Raw genomic sequence first — 24,203 nt, 5'->3', positions numbered from 1 at the left:
CTGCCGCCTGCCAGTGCCATCCACAAATTAACTAACTAACGGTGACACTTGAAAAACGGCTCAAATCTTTGGTCAAAAATTATTGTATTCCTATAAACACTTCGATTTCACACCAATAACATACATACAAACACGCATTTCTTAATTCATAGAATTTCCAATTCTTCAAAAGTTCGAACCCGAAATCAACAATTATAGTTTTGTCGCTTTTCGGCTCGAACCGAGGGCGGCCATATATGGATGCTTTTCTACGTGAACTATTTGCTCCTGATTTGACTAACTCAGCTACCCGATTGATGAGAAAACAACAGGGATCATGTAACTCTAAACGGAAACACGGCTGGGTGTTACAACTAATTTATATTGCAGGTTTTCTACCTTTATTTGAGTGTTGCTTGTTGTGACTACACTTTAAGGTTAAAAGTGATGGCTGGAAAACATGAAGTGTGTAACATCCGTGCTTCAACACAAATGTCCAGAATTTGACACTACTGAGTAATCTTTTGATAAACTAAAAAAAATATAGGTACAACATTCATCGGAAACTTCAAAAATCTTGCAATTGTAATCTGTAATAATCTGTTCCAGCATGAACAAATGGATATTATCAAAACATCATAAACCAAAAACTAAATTAGCAAACATATTGCTTGAAAAAAATTAAATCGACTTCAAACAGAAACAACTAATAACCAGTAACTTGGCCCAAATTAAAATAAAAATAAGTGTCGTAGAATTTTGTGAGTTTTGAAACTTACAATATTTTTCTCTCGTTATGAAGTTGTCGTAAGTGTCAAATGCTAGGATCCGCACTTGGAAGCTTTCTTGTATCACTCCAAGAAACAATCACTAATTTGTTACGATAGCCGTACTCTACTGTACGGGTTAGCAATCGGACGCCACCTACCAAAAAATTACCCAATTCAAAGAAGTTTTACACCATCGCACACTGTTTCCAAAGCTGCAAAAACGTGATCTAAATTATTTGGACCCAAAAAAAATATTATCTCCATTTTATAGAAAGTTTGATGAAAAAAAAATGATAATCGACTCGGAGTTAATCAAATTTTAAGTTTCTTGGGTACTCTTCTATAAATTGGCTGTAACTTGAAGTGTATACCAGTTAGAGCAATTCAATAAGTTTCATTCTCTCTCTCTCTTTCTCTTCCTCTTTTTTTTCTCTCTCTCTCTCTCTCTCTCTTTCTCTCTCTCTCTCTCTCTATCTCTCTCTATTTATCTCTCTCTCTCTCTCTCTCTCTCTCTCTATATATATATATATATATATATATATATATATATATATATATATATATATATATATATATATATATATATATATATATATATATATATATATATATATATATATATATATATATATATATATATATATATATATATATATATATATATATATATATATATATATATATATATATATATATATATATATATATATCTTTCTATCTCTAGCTATCTCTCTCTTTCTCTTTCCTTCTTTCTCTATCTCTTTCCTTCTCTCTCTATCTTTTTCCATCTCTCTCTATTTATTTTCATCTCTCTTTATCTCTTTCCATCTCTCTCTATCTCTTTCCATCTCTCTCTATCTCTTTCCATCTCTCTCTATCTCTTTCCATCTCTCTCTATCTCTCTCTGTCTCTCTCTATCTCTCTCTCTGTTTCTCTCTGTTTCTCTTTGTCTCTCTCTGTCTCTCTCTGTCTCTCTCTGTCTCTCTCTCTACCTCTCTCTCTGTTTCTCTCTGTCTCTCTCTCCATATCTGTCTCTCTCTCTCTCCATATTTTTCTCTATCTCACTATCTCTCTCTCTATTTCTTTTCATCTCTCTTTATCTCTTTCCATCTCTCTCTATCTCTTTCCATCTCTCTCTATCTCTCTCGGTCTCTCTCTATCTCTTTCTATCTCTCTCTATCTTTCTCTTTCTTTCTCTTTCTTTCTCTCTCTATCTTTCTCTTTCTTTCTCTATCTCTCTCTTTGTAGCTCTCTCTCTCTATCTCTATGTTTCTCTCTGTCTCTCTTCCTATCTTTCTCTCCCTCTCTCTCTCTATCTCTTCCTCTCTCTCTCTCTCTCTCTTTGACGGGGGCATCAAAATCGCGCAAAAAGCCATAATCAACTATCTTTTCCAGTTTGAGCTTTAGGGTAAATTTTTTGTATCTTATAAATCGGAATGGTTAAAAAATGTGGTCTACAATTTAAGGCTTATAGGTTGATTTCAGTACAAAATTTGACATTTATATTTACAGTTTTGTATCTAAAAGTTTGTTAAATAAATAAATAATTATATAAATAAATAGGCTGGAGAAGTAGTCTGTGGAAAAACAAAGCGCTAATTTCGACAACAGTCAATTAGATTGAAACTGAAGGAAGTATAGTGCATTCTAGTGCATTTCTATTTTCATACTACAGTCGCAACACACTTAAAAAAAATATCGTACAAAAATAAACTTCTCAAGAAATTTCGCAAAACTCAGCAAAACTTCTGTCATTCCAGCCAACACTTTCTACTCCTAATCATCACAATTAATTATTAATAATATCCTACTATACACAGATCACGGTTCTAGTCCAACTCAGCGTACAACAATCAAACAAAAAAGAACCTACAGCTAGGGTCAGCACACTGGCTGCCCTACCTTGCAGCCCGAAACCTAGCGTCTTCGGTTAACTCTAGAGTATCTGACAAGCGTTAGAGTGCACTTTATGGTGGCGTTCGGTCTGGTGGTGGGCTGCCATGGCCGCGGCATACCCGGAACAGCACTTGTGCTCTTTTGCATGGGAAAAACTAAAACTATGCGGCAGCTTACTGCTGTTGCCGCTTCCGGTGCCGCCGCCAGCACCAACCGGAGCCGGAGACGAACCGCCGCAGCCATGACAATGCTGCGACACTAGTCGTGCGTTTTCACATCCCGGAGGCGGTGCAGGGGGTGATGGTGCAGGTGCCTTGAGTCTACAAGCGTTGTTGAGAGTGCCAACGGAATTGCAGTTGTTATTGCAACAGGTCACCGGGGCCGGACATGTCGCAGAGGACGAACATGTAATAGGAAAATAAACGTTTAGACTATAGAGTGCAAAACAGGGATCGATATTGTTATTGACGACATTGTTCTGATCGTAACGGTTGTCGGCGCATTGGGTTACTACCGACCTATTGCAGTTCGTTTTGCAAATATTGCCCTCCGATCGGGATATTGGCGGGTTCATGAAGCACATTGCCGGCAGCTCCGTGTCGCAGATCTCCTCGACCATTTTGTCCAACTTCTGTAAAGCATCGCTCTGCTTCTGCTGGACGCTGTCCAGTTTAGCCTTCCTGCTTATTGCTTTCTGCTGCTCATAGGTGGAGGTTGAAATCACATGAGATCTGCTGACGAGGTTTCTGGAATTGAGGAATTCGAATGGTTATTGTACAGTAATTTGAATGTTAATTGATACGCACGGTTTTTTCGCTGTTTCCTGCTGATAACCATGATCGATTGAACTATGAGCTGAGGTTGTAGTATTCGATAGGAGATCCACCTCCTCTTTGTTGTACTGTGAAGAAAGAAAAAGATTTCTAGACAATTTACGAAGCTATAGGCAGCACTTCCTCAGATTTAGTTCAAACATTCGTACGGTTGGTATTATCGGTCATTTCTCAAATCGCAAAAAATGTCTTGATCAATTGTTGAACGAATTCTCAAACTTTTGGCACGACGATTGGCAAATGTTTTCAGTAGTAGACTTACGAAAAGTAGGCTTAAAATGCCAGAGAAGGTTGAATAAACCAACTTTGCAGTAACAGAGCTAATATGTCTGTGATTTTATGTTCTGAGAGTTTAGAAGCTATTCGTCTTTTGGTGATAATTTTTTTTTTCTTCTAGTGCGATACTGTTACTTAAGTTTTATGCGCAATATTGAGCATACAATTACATTTATCTTTACTTCGTATGCCTCTGTGTGTAAAGATTATCAATAATAAACTAGCGAAAAGTATAAGTAGCTGGAGTTCAACAGATTCTCTTTCGTTAATCTTGTTTCTAACGCCATTCGACAAATTAGTTCATGCAGTCCGTAGTTTAATTGTTCTGATGTGGTTCAGTGGGCAGTGTAATTGAAAAAGCGTCAACACAATAGGGCAATCATAAGCACATACAAATATCGATAACTTTGAAGTTTAACACAGTCATCTATAGATTCTTTTAGTAAAAAAAACTTTAACAACAGCTGCAGATTTGGGTGACATAATTTATGGACAGTGAGAAAAGTAGCGGGCCTAGAATGCTACCTCGTTGTACTCCAGGGTGGATTTGAAATCACTGTACTTGACGTTAATTTTGCGAGCGTAAATAAGAGCTTAGCCTAAACAGCAAGCTAGATGACGCTCCTGTAAGCGACACCGCTATTGGTATTCAAGGTTTCATCTCCAGTAACGCCTGTGATGGGTCTGAGCTAAATCAGAAACGCACTCTTGCTAGTATTCTGGAAGCCTTTGTTCCGCTCTTCCCCCTGATGATAGAGATAATAACAGATTACCCCGGAGGAACCACTGAATTCCCCTATCCAACAAGTGAAGATTCCTCCGTTGGTCTGCATCAATTTTCCCGCCGACAGAGCCGTCTTGATACTAAGTTGAGAGAAACAGAGAGAGTCTTCCAGCCTGTTATCTTAGCCAATTGAGCCCTCCAACATTGGAATGCAGCTGCAATACTCGTAATCTGGATGCACTGTGGAAAGCAATATGGAAGCCCAGGTTCCTCTGCCCCTACTCGTAGTATTGCGAATTATCTCGCTCTATATTAGAGTACTACAGCGGTTCTCAACCTGGGGTACGCAAGAGCCATAAGGGGGTACGCGAAAGAAAAATTAGTAATGGCGGACAAAGCAATTTTTTTACAATACTTTATTTGTTGTTCAAACTTGCACCCATGACTGTAGCAATCAAACAAATCAGAGTTCAATTCGAAACCTAACGTTTGCGGTAAAAACAAATGGACATAAATTGCCGCTTGTTCATAGATTTATCTTAAATCGCACTGACGAAACTACTCATGCATCATCAATCGTAGTAACCCATGAGTTAGTAAAAAAAAAATTGACAGCTCTATCAGACTAACTCTAACTGTGATGGCAAAAAAAGTGAAGCTACTCCGTTCAGAAGTGTGTGCGTTCAAAGAACGGTACCCCGACGCGTCAAAAACGGGCATCGTGCGGCACTTTGTAGCCGCCGGATATGTCCGTTCCGGCATCTACAACATCTTGACACTATTGAACAACGATCAGAGCTTTGAAAGAAAGAACGGAACCGGACGGCCAACGACCCTAAGCGACAAGAAGCTTCAAAGGATGCTGAAGAGAAAGGCCGAGGAAAAAGTGGCTGAATCGCTGCGTGCACTCGGAGGTTGGTGCATGCGGTAAAACAGTGAAAAAGTATCTGGAGAACATGGACATACATGTCAGGAAGCGGCAGTCCCGTCCACTGGTTTCGGAGCTGCAGGCAATGACGCAGCGACAGCGGTTGAATAAGATGGTTAAGTCGATTTTCCCGGCGAATCACGACGTGGCAGTGGTGATGGACGACGAGACCTATCTCACTTTGAATGGCAACGACTGGCAGGGTACTTCGTATTTCACTTCTTCCACGAAGGAAGTGAGAATCGAGGTGAAATTTATTTCACACCCCAAGTTTCCCTAGAAGGTGTTGTTGTGGCTGACAATCAGCGAGAAGGGGATGTCAAAGCCGCTCTTCTTTCACTCCGAGCTGGCCGTGAACGGGGAAATTTATAGTACGAAGTGCCTGCCAGAAGTTGCGTCGTTCATCAAGAAATACTATATGGGCGAAGACACGGTGTACTGGCCAGATTTGGCTTCGGCCCACTACTCGAAGCGATCGTTGGAGGAGATGGAGCAGCTGAATATCGATGTGGTCCCGAAGCCGGCGAATCCACCCAACGTCCCCCGGCTGCGTCCCATCGAGGATTTCTGGGCAAACCTGAAGCGCAAGATCTATTCCAACAATTTGTCGCGGAAACGGAGAAGGAATTAATAATAAAAACAAAGAAAGAGCTTAAAAACATACCTACACGCATGTTTTTGTCCGCCATGGCGAATGTTTCGGTTAACTGCCGGAAGGCCGCACGCAAGGACGTAATATTTTTTTGCGAGGAAGCTAACATATTTACCTTCCATGGGAAATTTATCCAACTCAATTATCGGTCTTAGTTTTTTTTTTTCATCATCATCTGAAATAAGTTCATTTTTTTACCGCAAACGTTACCGCAAACAGAGGTCCAGACAATAATCAATTCAATCAGCTCAAGGGCGATAATACTTTTGAAGTCTCTGTCCGTCTATAGAGACGCAGCTAGGGCATTGTTTATCACAGGCCTCTTGCAAGGCATATGAACCTGGTGTCCTGCGAAACAATTCGATGCTACCTTTTTGATGCCTGCATTTTTGACACAATCAACGTCTCCAAAAACTTTTCAACAGAGTATATGCTCTGTTTGATTGTTTGACGGTTCGCTTTTTCAAATGCTCCAGGTCGATTTAATACGCGCTATTTTTCTCGATTGCTATACGGCGTAACGCCAGCAAAATCGTGGCGAGAAAAGTGGTAGAGAAAAGTGCCAAAACGTCGATCGCATTTTATTTAGTCCTCGCGTGGTGTAATCGAAACTTTATTATTCATTAAGACTTATCTTTGTCAGATGAATGTAATTGTACAAATAAAAATAAAACAAAATAAAATTGAGTGCAGAGGGTGGAGGAAAAGCTAGTACGATATTAGGCGGTTTCGTACTACCGGTGAAAGTGACGCCAATGTTAAAATCCGTGGAAGCTACGACCAATTTTGATTGACATCTAGTAATCCTACCCGCCGACGGAGTGGCTAATGAAAATGAAGGGCAAGAGTGATTATGGCGGTTTGTTCGACCTTGTAAATTGCATAAAAAAGAAACAAAATTGTGTGTGGTCTTTTTTGTTTCTCTGATCAGAGATGGTTCCTGGGAGCAGCCATTTTTCTCGGTGGCGGAGTGCGTTCTCCGCAAGCGTTTACCATAACCTGTATGAGTGAGCGCAAGGAAGGAAGCAAGAGAAGCGGGAGAGCAGGAAGATTGTTGCTCACCCGTGCGACACGAACACCATGGTGTGTTAAGACGCGCATCAGTTTTCATTGTCGATATTATTCCTCACCGTGAGAAAAGACGCAGTCAGAGCCGCATCGTTTCCAGCATGGCATCGGCCTTGCAGTGCAGTGCAGTAAGACTTGAGGACTGGAGAGCTTTTTTTATTATTATCATTTTCGTTTTTCTTTTTCTTTGGAGTTTGCTTTACTTATTGTTAAAATATGAGGGGTCTGAAGTCTGAAGATTCAAAGCGTTACAAAGGTTGTGTACGATCCTAAGTTGGTCAAGGATTTAAAATGGGTAGGATTTACAATGTAATGAAAATTGGGGTGATCCTCAAAGCAGCAGATAAAACAACAAAAATTTTGTTTGAGGAAAAAAGTTATACTGTTTCCGGTAAAATTGTAGATCACTTTATTTCAAGCAACTCTGTAGAAGATTACCTTTTTGTAACTCTTGAATTGGCTGAATTGGAGTAATTTCGTTAGGATTAGTTTTTCGCTCTATTTTTCAATTGAAATTTGTTAGTAAATTTATGTTAACTATAACTTAACTTTTAAAACAATATAAGGCGCAACTTTTGCTGGCTAAACTTTAAAAATATCTTTTCTAGGAGAAAAGCTCAACTTTCAAATTTTGGAAATGTCCTATTCAAATGTTTTTTTTTTGTGTTCACACAACATTTATTTGACACGGCACAATTCAAATCAATGTTTTACGGAGCCAATCATATCTATTATCTTAATATCGTCTGATTTCGTTTGGAAGAGCAACTCGTGTACTTCATTATATTGAAAAAAAAATGGAGATAAGCAATCTCGAGTAACTTTTCAAAAGGACCTAAGTCAAATTGAGGACTCTTTTTGTTTACTTTCTCTCTGAATAATAACTAAGTTATTTTTACATTTTTATGGATACCTTTTGAATAGTAAGCTAGGTATTACTTCAATGTCTCGATTCGTGGTAAGATGTCGTTGGGAACTTTTATGATTAAGCTGTAATTAACAGAGCAGAATGAGAGAGAAGAGAATCTCTTTTTGTTACTTAGGTTATTTTGAAAAGTTTCGCGAGTATTTCTTAAAATTGAATAAAATAATTTCTAACCTGCTCGTTTGTTAAAAAGCAAGGTTTCAATAGTTTAGTTTTTTTATTGAGTAAAGCTACTGTACATATTCTTCGGTAAAGTTAAAGAGATAAGCTAATTTAAGATCAGTTTGCAATCAAGAAAAAAAACTATCTTTTGAATTGACTGGTAAAAAGTAACTTCACCTGATGGATTAACAGTGGTTAAAAACTTTCTTTTTTGACAAATGAACCCAGAAGATATATTTTTCACTTGTCTCATTCAGAGATATCAACATTTGAAAAAGGAGTATTTCAACGCTGATAGCTTTTCTGGTGTAATAATATCTTTCAAATTAAGTTACAAAAAGATGCGTCTTTTAAATTCCAAAAATCATCTTAACGTTACTTTACTGAGATATTCTATTAAATTAAAAAAATTAAATTAAAATATATATTGTTTTGAATTTTGTTTAATTGTTTAATTGACATGCTGGCAACGTTTTGAGAATTATTCCGTAAAAATGCCAATCTTGCAATGATCAGATAAGTTACATAAAATTGTGTGGACCCAAAATTTCATTTTTTTTCGTATTTCATTTTCTAACTAATGTTTGTTAGTCCCAATTGTTTTAAAGTAAAAAAAAAACAAGCAATGTTGATTGAATTCCCGATGATACCAAACTCACAATGTTTCACTGTAATCTGTGAAAGTGTTGTCAAAAGCAGAGACTAGTTTACGTGAAATGTCTTAAAGATAGCTAGACTATGAGTTACTTGAAACTTCATGGTAGTACTCACATGTCGCGGCACGAAAGATTTATTTTTCGACCTGAATGCCGGTGGTGGACTGAACGCACAGGATGAAGGAGGTGACGAAGTGTACTGTGTATTGCTGAGTGAATTTCGATGCTGAAGATCTTCCAGGAAATCTTCCGTGTCACTAATCAAGGACCCAAACACATCAGAAACGCTGTGTAGAAACGCATGACCTGTTGAATTTGAGCGACTTTCACGCCGCGGACCAAAAGCGTGCAGCTTCACTGGAGAATTGGCGGTACTGCGTCGAGCGACGTCCTCGAAAGTCACCGGTGAGTACACGCGTCGATCTTCCGATCCCGCTGAACTCAGCCCTCCGCTCGAGTGTTTGTTCGGCATATTGTAGACAGACATGCTCGATCGGTGGTCCTTAGACTCAATATACTCGATCGAAGGCCTCTTCACCTCGTCGGCCAACATCTGCAGTGGAGGTCTATTTTCCTTGCAATCCAACCAGTAGGTTTTCATCGTACCCTTGCCTTTGACATCGATCTCACCCCGCTCAGACACTCGGTAGTTCGCAGGCAAGAAGTTCTTCGTTGATTGTGATATGTGAATTTTCATCGCTTGACTAGTGGACTCCATTCGGGAGGCCGTATTTACAGAATCACCAAAAAGACAGTAGCGAGGCATCTTCAGTCCAACAATTCCCGCCACTACAGCACCAGAATGGACTCCCACGCGTATTCGCAAATGGGTACCTACAAGAAATAGTGATAATGGTTTTCAATCTACATTCAACTCTTTGGAGAAAAAAATACCAGTTGAAGGATCCTTGAGATCCGTTATAGCCTCAATCATATCCAAGGCCATATCACAAACCTTTTCGGCGTGGTTCTGTTCTTTTTCAGGAGCTCCCGAAACTACCATATAGGCATCTCCTATCGTCTCCACCTGAAGTAAAAAAAATAATTCAAATTCTGAAATTAGCCAAGCTACCCTCTCGATCCATACCTTATATACATTGTTCCGCTCTGTCAGTGTGTCGAATATCGAATACATAGCATTCAACATCGAAACCACCTCCATCGGCGTAATCCGACTGCAGATCTCCGTGAAGGTCACCACGTCCGAAAACAAAATCGAAACGCTGTTGAACATCTCACAGGTATCGATCGGGTTTTCACCTCGCCGCAACCGATCGGCCACCTGCTTCGGAATCATCTGATACAGAAGCTCGTCCGTGCGGCGCATCTCTTCGTCCAGTTTACGCATCGATTCCTCCAGTTTCTTCGACTTTTGCTGCTCCTGATCCAGGGCTAACTTAAGCTCTACCGATTGCTGGGTACCAGCCAGCATGAGATCTCTGTAAATGGTTTACCAGCAATTGTGGGGTGAGGGTTAAAACTTGTGCCAATAGCAACGATGGTCAGTGGGGAACCTACCTACTAAAGTCATGCATCGACAAATCGTTTATATACAAACCGGTTGAGATCAGCGAGGATAGCTTCGGCATGACCGGCGTTCCCAGGAACATTATCATGCGCCAGTTCTCCATGTAGATCATCTGACCTATAAAAAAATACATTCTATATTAAATAGTGCATCGACGTATAACGACGTATAACTTTAAAGTAGCATTTTTGTTCAGATATTGATATTATACGAAGTAGAATATTACACAAAAGATGATAAAATCGTTTTAATCTTGTTCTAATGGACTGGTAGGTTTCACAAGGAAGTAACTTGAGAAATATTTCTTACATCACCACTACCTTAGAACCGTCTGTTTCATCGCCGACGATGGTTCGAATGTACTTGTTAATTGGAAACATGCGCGTGATGGAACTTATTGCAATTGACCGATCAATTGAGGGTGTGGCACACGAAGAATTAATTTATACTAAGTACTGAAATAAACTCTCCTTTTTTGGACCATGACTAATCATATTCACGGTGCGTTAAGCTCGAAATAATTGAAGCTGATATTCATTGTCAAAATCACCGGCAAAATTGAAAGTTCGCGCTTGGTGGGATCACCTGACCTCGTCCTTGTAATACAGTTGTTCAGTTTTTTTTCAGCTCTTGATTGACGAAATTTATCGTTTTACAATAAATAAGCAATTAAACCTCTACACTGTGAAATCAACTCTACATTCAAAAAATCTTGTTCTACTCCGAGGCACGTAGGGGCCATTATAGCCGGTATAATTCAGTTAGATTTGTGGCAGCTTACTTCGAAGCAATCGACGAGTTGTTCAACGTCACCCGCGCTCTGCACACCCACGTGTAAGCAGACGAGAACAGTTGTGCGATATTCATATTTCTTTTTATTCCCAACATTATTTATGAGGATTAGCGTTCGAGTTCAGTTAGACTATTTCGTACAAAATAACTTTAACAAATAAATTTCCGACTCCTGTTAATGACCTTAATTTCAAAAGCAATTAATTACGTACCTTTTAATCGCAGATGCCTCTCGACTTCCTCGCCATTTTCCTGCTCACTGAGGAAAATTTCAGTCTTTCTTTGGTTTTCCGGTCGCTTTTTTACGGCTTCCATTGTGACTAGCTCGAATATGTTATTGGTGCGATTCAAAATCTGCCAAGCAAACCAGTTCAATTAACACACTCTCCAAAAGGTTTCAACAAATCGACATCAAGTAATTACCGTTTGAAATTTGAACGCAATTAGCGGTCGCCTCAGCTCAAACCAGTCCGTAATCTTCTCGGACAGCAGATCAGGAATAATAACCATCAACGAATTCCCTATGCTGCGTACGACCATGTCGGCCCTGAATGAAAGCAATTATAAAATTTTAATGAAATATTCATTCCCGTTTAGGTGCGTTTATTGCTCGATAGTAGCTAATCAAATTTCCAGCTGGTACAATTACGGTTACGTTCAATGAATCAATTAAACCCCTCTCCGCTCCCCGCGTTGTCAACATGATTCCTCCTCACTCACCCGAAAACAATGCAAAACGGAAAAATCTCGAACAGCACCGAGGCGCTAATAGGTAAATGTTTCTCCTCTCGTGTCATAGCCAGTGTTGCCAGCGAAAAGGCTCTATTGTCGAACGTCAACTGGAAGGTGTAGTGATTGGTTTCCCCCAGCAGATCCGACTGTACCAGAAAGATCTGCATTTCCTTGTGGTAGAAATGACGCGCCACCTGTCGAAAAGAGAAGGCATATAAAGAGAAGCACGGAACGAAGAAGTTGTCATTAGGTGCGAAGAAACATAATAATAACATTCAAACTTATAGATTACGCTGCTTTGCTCTGTGCTGTCTAACGGGAAAAGTTTCAATTGTCAAGGGGCGTGTACGACAAGCCTTCATACCGCCTCTTACAGTTTTTTGAAAATGACAAACCAGAACGACGTAAACGTAGAGCAAAGCAGAGTGTTTATTATCGCTATTGATCAACATTTCCGCAAGTTTCGCTAAAAGTTTGTTCATAGTTTCTCTCAATAAATTTTCATAGGGATACAATATACAACATACTCTCCTATGATTATTTCTAGACAGACACATTTGTTTCTTATGCAACAGAAACAAATTGAAAAGTATCAACTAGTCTCGTGTATATACTTTTTCTTGTTTACTTTTCTTCCCTATTTGAAGCGTGAATTTCCACCACCATCCCAACGGCGAATATTGCTAAAAAGACTGTCGTCTTTCTCTTTTGCTTGACTGGATTGCGCAATTTCGGCTGCCTAATTAGCACCTACCTGTCTAATTTGTCCCATTGTATAGTAGACGAATCCCTTGCGCTTGGTGCGGTAATGCAGCGTTAGTCCGTGACGGGTTTCATTCTCGCAGATGAAGCTGGGGGCGCGCATCAGCGGATAGGAGAACTTGAGATACTCGTGCAAATTATCCAACCCATTCAAGAAGTCACGCATGTGGCGGCCAAGCACCGATAGCACCCGGTCGTACCCGTACTGGCTGACAAAGTTCACGAAATACACCCCCATCTGATCCATGAATTCACGTTCGGATACGCCGAGGATCTGTACAAATGAAAGAAAAGGTACAATACAATACGGTGGCATACGTGAGCAAATGATAGTTTATTCAGGAGCTTCATTCATTTACGGTTTCTTAATTGATACTTGAAGCAAAGTCGTGCTTGCCATTTCGTGCATTCAGTCCCGGAGATACGTAACGAATTTAAAGAGGGAACAGGTGTATTTAAATCGTTTTAAACGTATCATACAGTAAACTTAGAAGGATATTGCAGTGATACTGAAGTTTTGGAATACATAATTATGGAAACTTTCTGTGCAAATATTTTGCATAGAATCAGTATAGTAGAAGTCGAAAATTAAAACCAATAGTTTGCTACTAGTTTGTAGACTCCTTTCTGGCCATCTGTACCTTACGGGTATCATTACGAACAATGCATATGGTGAATGAAATTTCAATTCAACTATTGCATTAATAGGCCATTTTAATAGCTTAGCGTAAGACTACGGATAGTATGACGAACTGTTTTGATTATAAGTTTCAAATAAAAATATGATTTCATCTCTTTCTTTCAGCACGCGGACCCTGCAAGTCTAGCTCACCAGATGGTTCGTTTCTTTTTTTGGATTCTTCAGTGCATTTATGTTTTACTTTCTTTTATGTTGGATATAGAAATTTTTCGAATTCCTTAAGATACTTGCGTCTCCATCAAACATTACATCAACCAAGCGCCTCCATTAAAGAGTTGCAGTAGTCTTTTTCAATGGAGGCGCATATCTACTGTAACTCTTCTTTTTTTTTTATTCTCGCTTATTTCCCGTCGGTCTAGTTCTGCCACTGTTGTGGCCAATCACCGACGCCCAGGGACGCGACTCCACACCCAGGACCCTAACTCACGACCCGTTTATTAACGGACCGGCGCCAACGGCTTTACTTCCTCATGCGATGGAAGGCGTGATCCCAGAGATGTTTCGCCTCAGAAAATCTCCCGGTGTCGGCTAGGATTGAATCTAGACCAGTTGGGTTGGTTGTGAGTGGATCACGCCACCTCACAACCATCGACACCTATGTCGGCGGTGGGATTCGAACCCAGGCCTCGAGCGTGGTTGGCGGAGACGTTACCAACCACACTAGGCCCCCGCTTACTGTAACTCTTGATGGAGACTTATCTGATAACCTATAAATAAAAATTTCTATCTCCAAATCTAAAATCTAAATCTAAAAAAAATAAATACAATGTCGAACCCTTGAAAATGTAATAAAATGTCGAACCCTTTGAAATGACAAGATACAAAATCTTCTTTTCGGCATACATAATGTTATTTAACCCATTATGGACCAGGTGTTCGTTTTTTTCTAACAGTACTTTTTTACGAATAATTGAGATAAGATAAACATATTCCATTGTCTAAGACGGGATTGTTTCGCGCAAATGTGTTCAAAAAAACAATTTCTCAATAATATTTACAGAGCTCAATAATATGGAACAATTGATATCAATATATTAAAGTAGTTAACCGATGACATTGTTGTTGCACCATTTGTCAATGCATTTTTCTATGTTTGTGCCCACTATAGTGTAAAACGAACAGTAAAAAACTCGGTTGTGGAAACTTGAAAAAAATGTCAATCAAACAGTTGAACGGAACATTTTTTTGAAAATAAAAATTTTGGAAGAACTTGATTTTTTGACCTCTTAATTTCAGAAAGTGCCAAAGCAAAAAACGCGGGTCTAGAATTTTTACAGAAATTATAGTGATTTTGAGCATGTTCGGGGCAAAATAAAAACGGGGAGGACTTTTTCGCATGGAATTTTCTTATACAGCTTGTTTTTTTTTATTTTCCCTCTCTCTTGTTCCGTTTTCACTACCTATACTATTAATTGTTGAGTTGATGCATTTGTTGTACATCCTATTCTTATATAAACTTTTCTCGAGCTTAATTTCATTGTGTGTATCGATAAGTAGTCGTGAATGTTTATACATTATAACACACAAAGAGACGCAAATTTTCTTACCGCATTTTGACCCTCCTCCCACCCCCTCCGTGGACATCTGCCCATATAAATTCTAAAAATTTTGTATGGACCGTGGACATTACACAAACCCCCCCCCCTTCCCCAAAGCTTTTCACGTGGAATGTGAATGGCCCCTAAAGCAGCATCCATAAATTACATAACGCTTATAGGGGGGAGGGGAAATATCCTTCAGCGTTACGATTTGTTACATATAGGAGGGGGGACGTGAGTTCAGCGTTACGTAACTAAAAGTCTCTGGAGAGACTCTCCAAAAACGAGCATTTTTATCAAGAATATCTTTCTAGAGCGTTACGTAATTTTCATGGAGGGGGGGCTAGGCTGATTTACCCTATATCAATATGCTTAATTTTTCAAAATCTTATTTTTTAGTGGAAACTGTAAAAGATTAGCTAAACATTGATGGTTGCCTTATAAGAGGAAAAAGTTAACACACAAAGAGGCGCAAATTTTCTCACCGCATTTCCAAAAAGTACGTTGGTATTTTAACCTATAGTATTTCCCTTTCCTATACTGCTGGTACCCGGATTACTGTCCCATAATGAAAAGCAACATGTTGAGAAAACGGCGATTTAATATTATCCGGAAATTTTCTGATTTCCAGCTATTTTAAGCAATTACACCCAAAACCAATGACCAGAACAGTTTCATGGTACCACAAGTTCAACGTTAAGAACAAAAAACCATGGGTGGAATTGATTTAACGTTATATAACTTGAAAAAAAATGGGACAAAATATGCGGGTACATTTCAAAAGTACTCGCATATTTTGTCCCATCACATATAAATTCAACTAGTAACCGACAAGTGATACTGGATTTGTATTTGTGCCGTGTCAAATAAACTATAGATGAGGAAAAAAAAAGTGATACTGGATGGCAACGCAGATTGTACTACAGAAAAACAACATTAGTCTAGTTAATTGAATGACATGCTTCTATATGCCTAAAATTATCCAATATACACTAATCTGCTGCAAAATTATATGTTCGCAGTTTGTACCACTATGCAGTGGGACTGTAATGCAAGTACTTTCAATATGGGACAAACACAACTCGGTATTTTTTCCATGTTTTTCTGTACAAAAGTATCAATTTCCGTTTTTTTCTGGAAAATATGATAACAATTAAGTCGAATCCCGATAATAACTCAAAAGTGACAAAAATCAATATGGGACAGTTATGCGGGTACCGGCAGTATAGTGGACCACTCGTCAGATAAACTCAATTTCTCTTAACATAAATCGGAATTCATAAATGTTTCTCGGATTCTTATGCAGATTAGCTGGGTAAGATGTTTCTCGACGGAAATTTTCTGAAAAGCCCTCGAGTTGTCGCATAACTTAAGTTAACCCTCTGGTGCCCAGTACTGCTCTTAGACACGCTTTAGTAGAACCTCTAAAAAGCATAAATAAACACCTTAAAATATTAATAAAGATTCATAGTGATTTTACCAAGGTCCGTCTGAAAACAAACTTGCGCATTAAAGGGTTTGCCTAGCGAGTGATCCACTATAGGAAAAGGGTCCACTATAGGTTAATTTAACCTACCAATTCTAATATTTTTTTCAATTTTCATTTTTGATTTGGTTGAAACTTCGCACAGATGTCCCTTTAGGCTCTAGATGTCAATTTGGGCTATTAGTATTTTTTTTTTGAATCACTATTTACGACTAATTTTTGAAAAAGGTTTGTCCCATAATTACGGTAGAACTGCCTTGGATGCCTTGGACTACTTCCTGTATTGGACCACCCGTCATGTTCACTCAATTTATGCGAAAAATTGATTAATTTTCAGAAAACTTCCACTGAGCAACATCTTGTCCAGCCAGTCTGCATCACAAACATTTATAAACTCCGATTTATGTTTCAAGGAATTGAGTTAATCTGACGGTTGTTCCACTATAGGTTAATAAAATGAAGAGGTCCGGGGTTAATGAACCCTATAATATTGATTAGAAATATTCTTAGTACCAAAAAGGTTTGTTAGTTCAATAGTTTTATCTTTGGCGTCGTACACAAATTACGTAACGCTAAAAATCAAGATTTCAGACCCCCTTCCTCCTATGTAACGATAGGCAACGTTCGATATTACTCGCGTCAGCTAAAATGAAATTCTTCTAACACAAATCGGAATAGGGTAAATTAACCTATAGTGGACCTCTTTCCTATAGTGGACCACCCACCTGATTAACTCATTTTATGCAAAGACTCAAGGGATTTTCAGAAAACTTCCATCGGAAAACATCTTGTCCAACCAGTCTGCATTTATGAATTCCGATTAATGTTAAGAGAGATTGAGGTAATCTGACGGGTGGTCCACTACAAGGTACAAAATTAAAGGGGTCCACTATAGGTTAGTTTACCCTATATAGATTAATTTATCCTACTTAGGATGGCCAACTTATTCCAGTGGACCACCCTAAAAAACTGTTTATTCTCTCGTTATAAATTGGATTTTACGAATGTTTCCCGTGACTTTGATGTAGATTGGCTGGATTCTGATGCACGTTGGCTGAATAAGATGATTCCCGTTGAAAGTTTACCCCTGAGTTTTCGCAAAAATTGAGTTACGGTAAATTAACCTATAGTGGGCCTCATTCCTAAAGTGGACCACCCGCAAGATAAACTCACTTTATGCAAACACTCGAGGGTTTTCCAGAAAACTTTTATCAGGAAACATCTTAACCAGCCAATGTGCAGCGCAAACATTTATAAGTTACGATTAATGTTGATAGAAATTGAGTTAACCTGACTGGGGGTCCACTATAGGGTAAAGCAAAGAAGTCCACTATAGTTTGATTTACTTTAATTTGCGAGTGATCTACCAAAGAAAAGCTGTTTCTTTTGATATTAGTAGATTAGAAGTCACAGTTTTTTCTTGTATTTCTGATGCATATTAGCTGGGGAGGATGTTTCACGGCGGTAGTTTTCTGGAAATCCCCTGAGTTTTCGCATATATTGACTAAATCTTACCGGTGGTCCACTAAAAGACGTGGTCCATCCAATGTAGTTTTACCCCGCGCCTCGCAGCCGCAAGCTTACAGAGTCTGCATTGCAACGCGTGTAGTCGTGGGTGTGAATCTCAGTAGAATCTTGGCCATTCGATGACACCGAACTTAAGAGTGGGTTTATTCTCAAGATTCCCATTAACCCACAAGTAGCATAAATTAACCTAGAGTGCACCACCAGGATTTTCAGAATGCTTCCATCGGGAAACATGTTATCCTGCCAATCCACATCACAAACATTTATAAGTTCCGATTTAAATTAGGAAAAAATTGTGTTCGTCTTACTGGTGGTCCACTATGGGTTGATCAAGGAAAAAGGTCCACTATAAGTTAATTTACCCTTCATCAAAAGAATAAAAAGTTTTTTTTTATCAGGGTGGTCCACTTGAGAAAGTGGTCTATCTAAGGTAGTTCTATTCCATGATGTTCTCAAAAAAATAGAAAAGGTTTTGATGCAGATTAGACGGATAAAATGTTTCCCAATTAAAGTGTACTGGAAATCGCTCGAGTTTTTGTATAATTTGAGTTAATCTAACCGATGATCCATCCAACACGGTTTCACCCTGTTATCATAAATTAATTATCTCGAAAAATGCACTTTTTAATTATCTGATTTTTTCTGCTAAAACTACACAAGGTAGTGGCCAAGTTAAATTCTAGGCGGGCTTCGGTGAAATCACTATGAATCATTATAAACACTTTTGAAGTATTTATTGAAGCTTTTTAGAGGTTTGACTGAAGCCCGCCAAAAGGTGGCATTGGGCACTAGAGGGTTAATAGTTGTTGAAAAAAATCCAATAATTTTTTCTAAACTTTTTTTTAGTGCTTATTTTTTTGGAAGGACAAAATGCTTATCTACATCTTTATCGGAGACACTAAATGAAATTAACCTAGAGTGGACTCCTTTCTTTAATTAACCTATAGTGGACCACCCGTGGGATTAACTCAATTTCTCTTAACGGTAAATCGTAATGCGGGGTAAATTTACCTATAGTTGACCATTTACTTATAGTGAACCGCTCGTCAGATTGAATCAATTTTTACGAAGACTCGAGGGATTTTCAGGAAACTTCCATCGAGAAACATCATATCCAACTAATCTGCATCAGAAACATAAAAAGATGTTTCCTGATAGGAGTTTTCAGGAAATCTTTCGAGTTTTCCCATCAGAACAGAACAGAACTCTTTACTTTACATTAGATTCAAAAGCATAATTTAAGCTTTCTTCAATAAGAAACAAGGTTTGCGATACACTGCGGCCAGATTGAACCAAGCGCCAGTTTTTTTTAATTGAGTTATTAACACTAGTGGATGTGAAAATTAAAAAACTATCTTTCAGGAGAAAAAGAAAACATTTGAACAGTTGATATTATGACAAAATTGTCTGTAGCAGCTCGAAAACATACGGGGTGGTGAATCTTTGTACGTCTATTATTTGCTTTAGACGCTTTGGCTGCACACCAACCAATTGTCGTATAAATCATGAGTGTTTCGCAAACCTTTTATTATGCTTTTATTATGCTCTTGAATCTTATATAAAGAAGAGAGTTCTGTTCTGTTATTTTTCATTCATCCATTTCAAACAACTTTTCATTGAAAACTTCTCCTCCAAGTCCAGCTTTTCTTAAATTATGACAAATTTTAAACAACTTTGGCTTTGTTAGTCACGATGTCCAGCAAAAGCCAACGCTCTTCCGCAAAAATTAATCACAAAGCGTAACATTTTTCACACTATATGATATTCTTAATTTGTGAAAATAAGTCTGAAGTATTTTTATAAATTCGATACTGAGTTATTCATCAAAAGGTTTATTTCGAAATAAAACTTTAGCAAAAACGCAGTTAACATTTACAGGTGTACAAATTGAAAACCCCCATTACCTAGACACAAGTGGTAGCATATGAATTTAAAGTCGAGAAAGCTGCTCAATTTTTGATGCTATCTATGAAATACACACAATTTTTGGTCTCCTCGAAAGAACGGAAGTGTTGGTCAATCAGGCCATGCATACGGAAAATACAGCGAGTGAGGTTGGACGCCTAATTTTAGCGTTTACACATATGTCTTGACGACGATAGTAACAGATAGGCGCCAACGGCTTCACTTTCTCATGCGATGGAAGGCGTAATCCCAGAGATTTCTCGCCTCAGAAAATCTCCCGGCGTCGGCTAGAATTAAATCTAGACCAATTGGGTTGGTTGTGAGTGGGTCACGCCACCCCAAAACCATCGACACCTATGTCGACGTTAAAATTTGAACCCAAGTTTAAAGTTTAAAAAAGTTTACGTAAATGCTGCTTTAAGTGAAACAACCTGCCGTGATTGGCTCCGTCGCTTTTAAGACGGTAGCCTCGATGATGACGACTGTCCGCGTGAGGGAAGGCCGAAAATCTTCGAAGACGCTAAATTAGGAAACCTGCTCAATGAGGATTCATGCCGAACGCAGGAACAGCTTGCTTCGGTATTAGAAGTTATTTGCCAAGCCATGTCTAAACGATTGCATACTTTGGAAATGATTAAAAAACAAAAAGCTTGCGTTCCTTATAATTTGAGGCCAAGATTCGTTGAGCGTCTTTTTTCGACTGTAAACAATAACTCCAGCAGCAAAAAAAAGGGTTTTCTTCATCGCATCGTGACGAGCTATGAATAACGGATTTATTACAGCAAGCCAAAGAAACAACAGTCATGGGGACTGAACAGTCATGCTTCTGCGTCGTCGACTCGGCCTAAAACACACGCTACGAAGGTTATCATTCAACAAATTCCGACATAAATCGTTACAATACTCTATCACAACTATAAGCTTTCTATATATTCAGTAAAATAGTTTTTAAGTTTTAATAGTTTTGTATCCAGGTTTTGCTTTTGAATAGAGTACCACAACCTTTATATTCTTAGATTGTGGTAAATGGAATCGATCAATGAACGAGCCACCTCAATACACGAATTAAAACAACAAAAACAAAATTAAACCTGATAGGAATGATTTGTAGCAATAAGATTAAAGCAATTGTCCCCGAAAAATCCCCGAATGTTGATGATACTCACTTCCTGCGCCTTCGTCGCCAGATGATTGAGCAGATTCTCGTCGTAGTCATCGTGCACGCTGAATGACGGCGACGAAATTCCGGTCTGACGACGGATGTCATCCCACTTGTCTTCTCCGTACACACTTTTCACATACTCGGACAGATTTTCCAGCAGCAGACCATACATAGCTGTCCGCGCTCCACCACGGCAACGGCAGTCGGGGTGGAAATGATGGCGGACACGTCGTCAGCAACGTTAATGTCGGTAATGATTGCTGTGTCCTCCCCGGTTGCCGTAGGCCCGCTATGCCTATGGGCCAAACAGAGGACCAGCCCCGCCGCGGGAGGTGTGACAGTAAGTTAGCCGATGCAGTTAGTCAATCAATTCAGTGTTCGTAGCCCCGGTACTGACGAGCGAGGACGCTGCAAGGAAAGAGAAGGAAGGACGTACAGATTTCAAAATGGGTGCAAAAAATGTCACATTACTTTGATATATTGAACACTCTGACGTCAATGAAATTATATTTATCGTTGTGCACGAGCTCGCTTTTATTGCAGTTTCGATTTTATTCCTGAACGCCTTCATGGCTACGATGCCAACAGCGTCGTGCAAAGAAAAAACAATAATGGTCTATTTATTTTAGCGACCGCACTCCCATACGTCCCATTCGGAAAAACGGCATTTTTTATCCAAGAAACGTGACCGATCGTCCTCTGACAGTAGGAATTATACAAAGATTGATTACTTCGGAGCACACGTAGGAAATTCAGCAGAGAGATTTCGAATACCCGTAAATCAAACTTCCTATCACATATTGTAATCGCTGCTTCGTATAATGCATCATAACTAGCATGTTATCGCGACCATTATTATATTATCGAGACGCGTCGCTACAGACAGAACAAATTAATCCATAAAACCAAACGGTGCAGTAGGGCAACCAATTATCGATCTAAGAATAGCTACAGATTGGTGATTAATTTTGAAGCTATGCCTCTAACCCAGTTAATCCGACTCTTTGTCGTTTGTCATCTTTTTTGTGGGTAAGCCATTCAACGGCATCGGAGCGGGTAAATTGAGACGGTTCTCGGGCATCTACAAAGAGCTCCAAACGCCCCTAATTTGTGAAACTGCGTCTGGAATACTTGCATGCCAATAAGCATCGGTTCGTCAATTTAGGTATTTTCAAATCATTTTATTGAAAAATTAAAATAGTAAATTGCGACACCATAATAATATTTTTTTAAATTAACCAATAAATTTGATATGTCGTCCATTTCAATGTTTGGAATTCCGTCATCAGAAATATTTCATGTAGCATTTTGGTAATTTAAAATTAAACCAAAACCCAAACCAAAATAAACGAAACCTACCACTAATGAATCGAAATTTATTAGTTAGAAATGTTTTGGCTAGCCAAAAGAAGTTATTTTTCAGAAAATTCTTTTTTTTTAAATACGCATTCTTATGATTGAAGTCAAGTCAAAAATGCATAGAATATTACATGTTATAACAAATTTTTAAAGCTGCCAATCCATAAACTGCAATACCGGTAATATAATATGAGTCGTTAATAAACTGTGTAGACTTGATAGGCACAAGGAGAAAGTAACAAAAAGTTTGTTTAGTAAAGCGTGCAATGTATGTAGTTTCGCGGGAATGCGACAAACTGAAGTGTCTCATCGCTTGCGTCGCTGTAGATATAATATATACATAATGTCATTATACATAGTGTGCGTAAAGAGACCACTCTCTCAGTTACAGAAATAAACTCCCACAGGGCAATGTGTGCAGTTTCATCGCGGCGTGATGAGATGCGGGAACACAATAGTAGAGGGTGATTCGACATTGGTCTTAGGAAGAGTTAACCTTACCCAGTAGTTTAATTGGCCAAAACACCTTGCCGGAGACAACGGAGATTGCGGGTTCGAGTCCCGTCTGGACGAGGGAAATTTTTTCTAAGTCTAGTCACACCTTCTATTCCCGTTCATCTTCGCATTCCCACGAAACTACATACATTGCACGCTTTACTAAACTTAAAATGTAAGTCAATTATGACAAAAAATGAAATTAGTTCGTAAAGTAAAAATAGTTTTTGCTAGTCCACGAAGAGGTATGGGGTTGTTTTCAATACAGTTAACGCTGCTTCACTTCATTTTTACCCATGAGTGAACTTAAATCTTCTCTGGTGATAACTGGTAGCACATATAACTTTTGTCTAAGTAATTGTAATATAATATATTCGATGATAGGATCTCACAAAGCACAAATTCGGTAAAATTAAATCTATTCTTTGGAATTTTAGAAAGTTTGCAGAAGATAATAATAAAAACTTTGTATGAATGATGTTTAAGCACGGGTTTCAAAATTGACACAAAGTTCTTTTATTCTTTTCTTACGCGCCACGTATTCCTCGCATAAGTATCAAAGTATGTGTAAAATCTAGACGCCATCTCTGCATTTTCCAAAACGAATTTGTTCTAATTCTTCTAGTGACCTTGTACCTATGCCCAAGTAACGCAAGGCGTATCTTGTTATTGCATACACGTATCCGACATTTTACTAGTTTACAATGAAAGCCTATCAGGAAAAGGGATTGTTTCAAGTATGAACCCTTAACCCCGAAGAAGTATGGTTCCGAAGATACATTTGGAGAATCGAACAAATCCATAAGACTCACAAATATGAACTGATGGACCGAAACTATTCTACGTGGAAGTTTCAAAATGAGAAACAAGCCTAGAAATTGCTAAGAAACCGCTACTAATAATCTTCACTGGAGTTTCAAGTGAGCTAGGTCTCCGGAGTAATCGACGAAGGATTCTGGATTGGTGACGATATTCAGGAGCATCCCTTTAAGATGTAGGATATGTTCGAAAAGCAGACTTTGTCCGATGGGAACCTGAATCGACGACTATAGGTGTATCTCGTATTACTAAGTTTTCCATCGACATTCAATAGACTAACGTTGGCCCTACATTGTAAGAAGGATGATGAACTTACTCTTGACCTAATGAAATGAAAAATCATCAACGAGATTTCCAAGCAATCTCTTTTAAAGACCAATGAGAAGTAGAAGCGGGCATTGTCAGAAACTGATCATAAGAAGAAGTTCTGTAAACTACTAGAGAAACATGAGACGGATGTATGTGGAATATTTGGGCAGAAGAAAACTGGAAGAGCAAAGGTTACAGTGAGAGTTCGAAAATCATCCGA

General features: G+C 38.7%; 1 protein-coding gene across 9 annotated transcripts in view; it reads right to left on the bottom strand.

Moving 5' to 3' along the window:
- Positions 1-1,452: 1,452 nt before the first annotated feature.
- LOC129729745 (soluble guanylate cyclase 88E) overlaps positions 1,453-24,203 on the bottom strand; it is a 149,316-nt gene continuing 126,565 nt past the window's right edge. For all 9 annotated transcript variants that reach the window (XM_055688554.1, XM_055688560.1, XM_055688555.1 and 6 more), the window contains 12 exons: positions 21,006-21,409; positions 12,676-12,957; positions 11,910-12,115; positions 11,613-11,736; positions 11,402-11,543; positions 10,388-10,514; positions 9,957-10,308; positions 9,764-9,896; positions 8,985-9,703; positions 3,452-3,546; positions 3,164-3,391; positions 1,453-2,965 (listed from right to left, as the gene is read on the bottom strand). In XM_055688554.1, coding sequence (XP_055544529.1) covers positions 2,686-2,965; positions 3,164-3,391; positions 3,452-3,546; positions 8,985-9,703; positions 9,764-9,896; positions 9,957-10,308; positions 10,388-10,514; positions 11,402-11,543; positions 11,613-11,736; positions 11,910-12,115; positions 12,676-12,957; positions 21,006-21,173 — 2,856 coding nt within the window. In that variant the 5' untranslated portion in view covers positions 21,174-21,409 and the 3' untranslated portion in view covers positions 1,453-2,685. The remainder of the gene's footprint in view (positions 2,966-3,163; positions 3,392-3,451; positions 3,547-8,984; positions 9,704-9,763; positions 9,897-9,956; positions 10,309-10,387; positions 10,515-11,401; positions 11,544-11,612; positions 11,737-11,909; positions 12,116-12,675; positions 12,958-21,005; positions 21,410-24,203) is intronic.

Source organism: Wyeomyia smithii, chromosome 3 (assembly GCF_029784165.1).
Source record: "Wyeomyia smithii strain HCP4-BCI-WySm-NY-G18 chromosome 3, ASM2978416v1, whole genome shotgun sequence".
Taxonomy (NCBI): domain Eukaryota; kingdom Metazoa; phylum Arthropoda; class Insecta; order Diptera; family Culicidae; genus Wyeomyia; species Wyeomyia smithii.
Note: the sequence above shows the minus strand (reverse complement) of the source record. Positions and strands in the feature narration are given on the sequence as shown.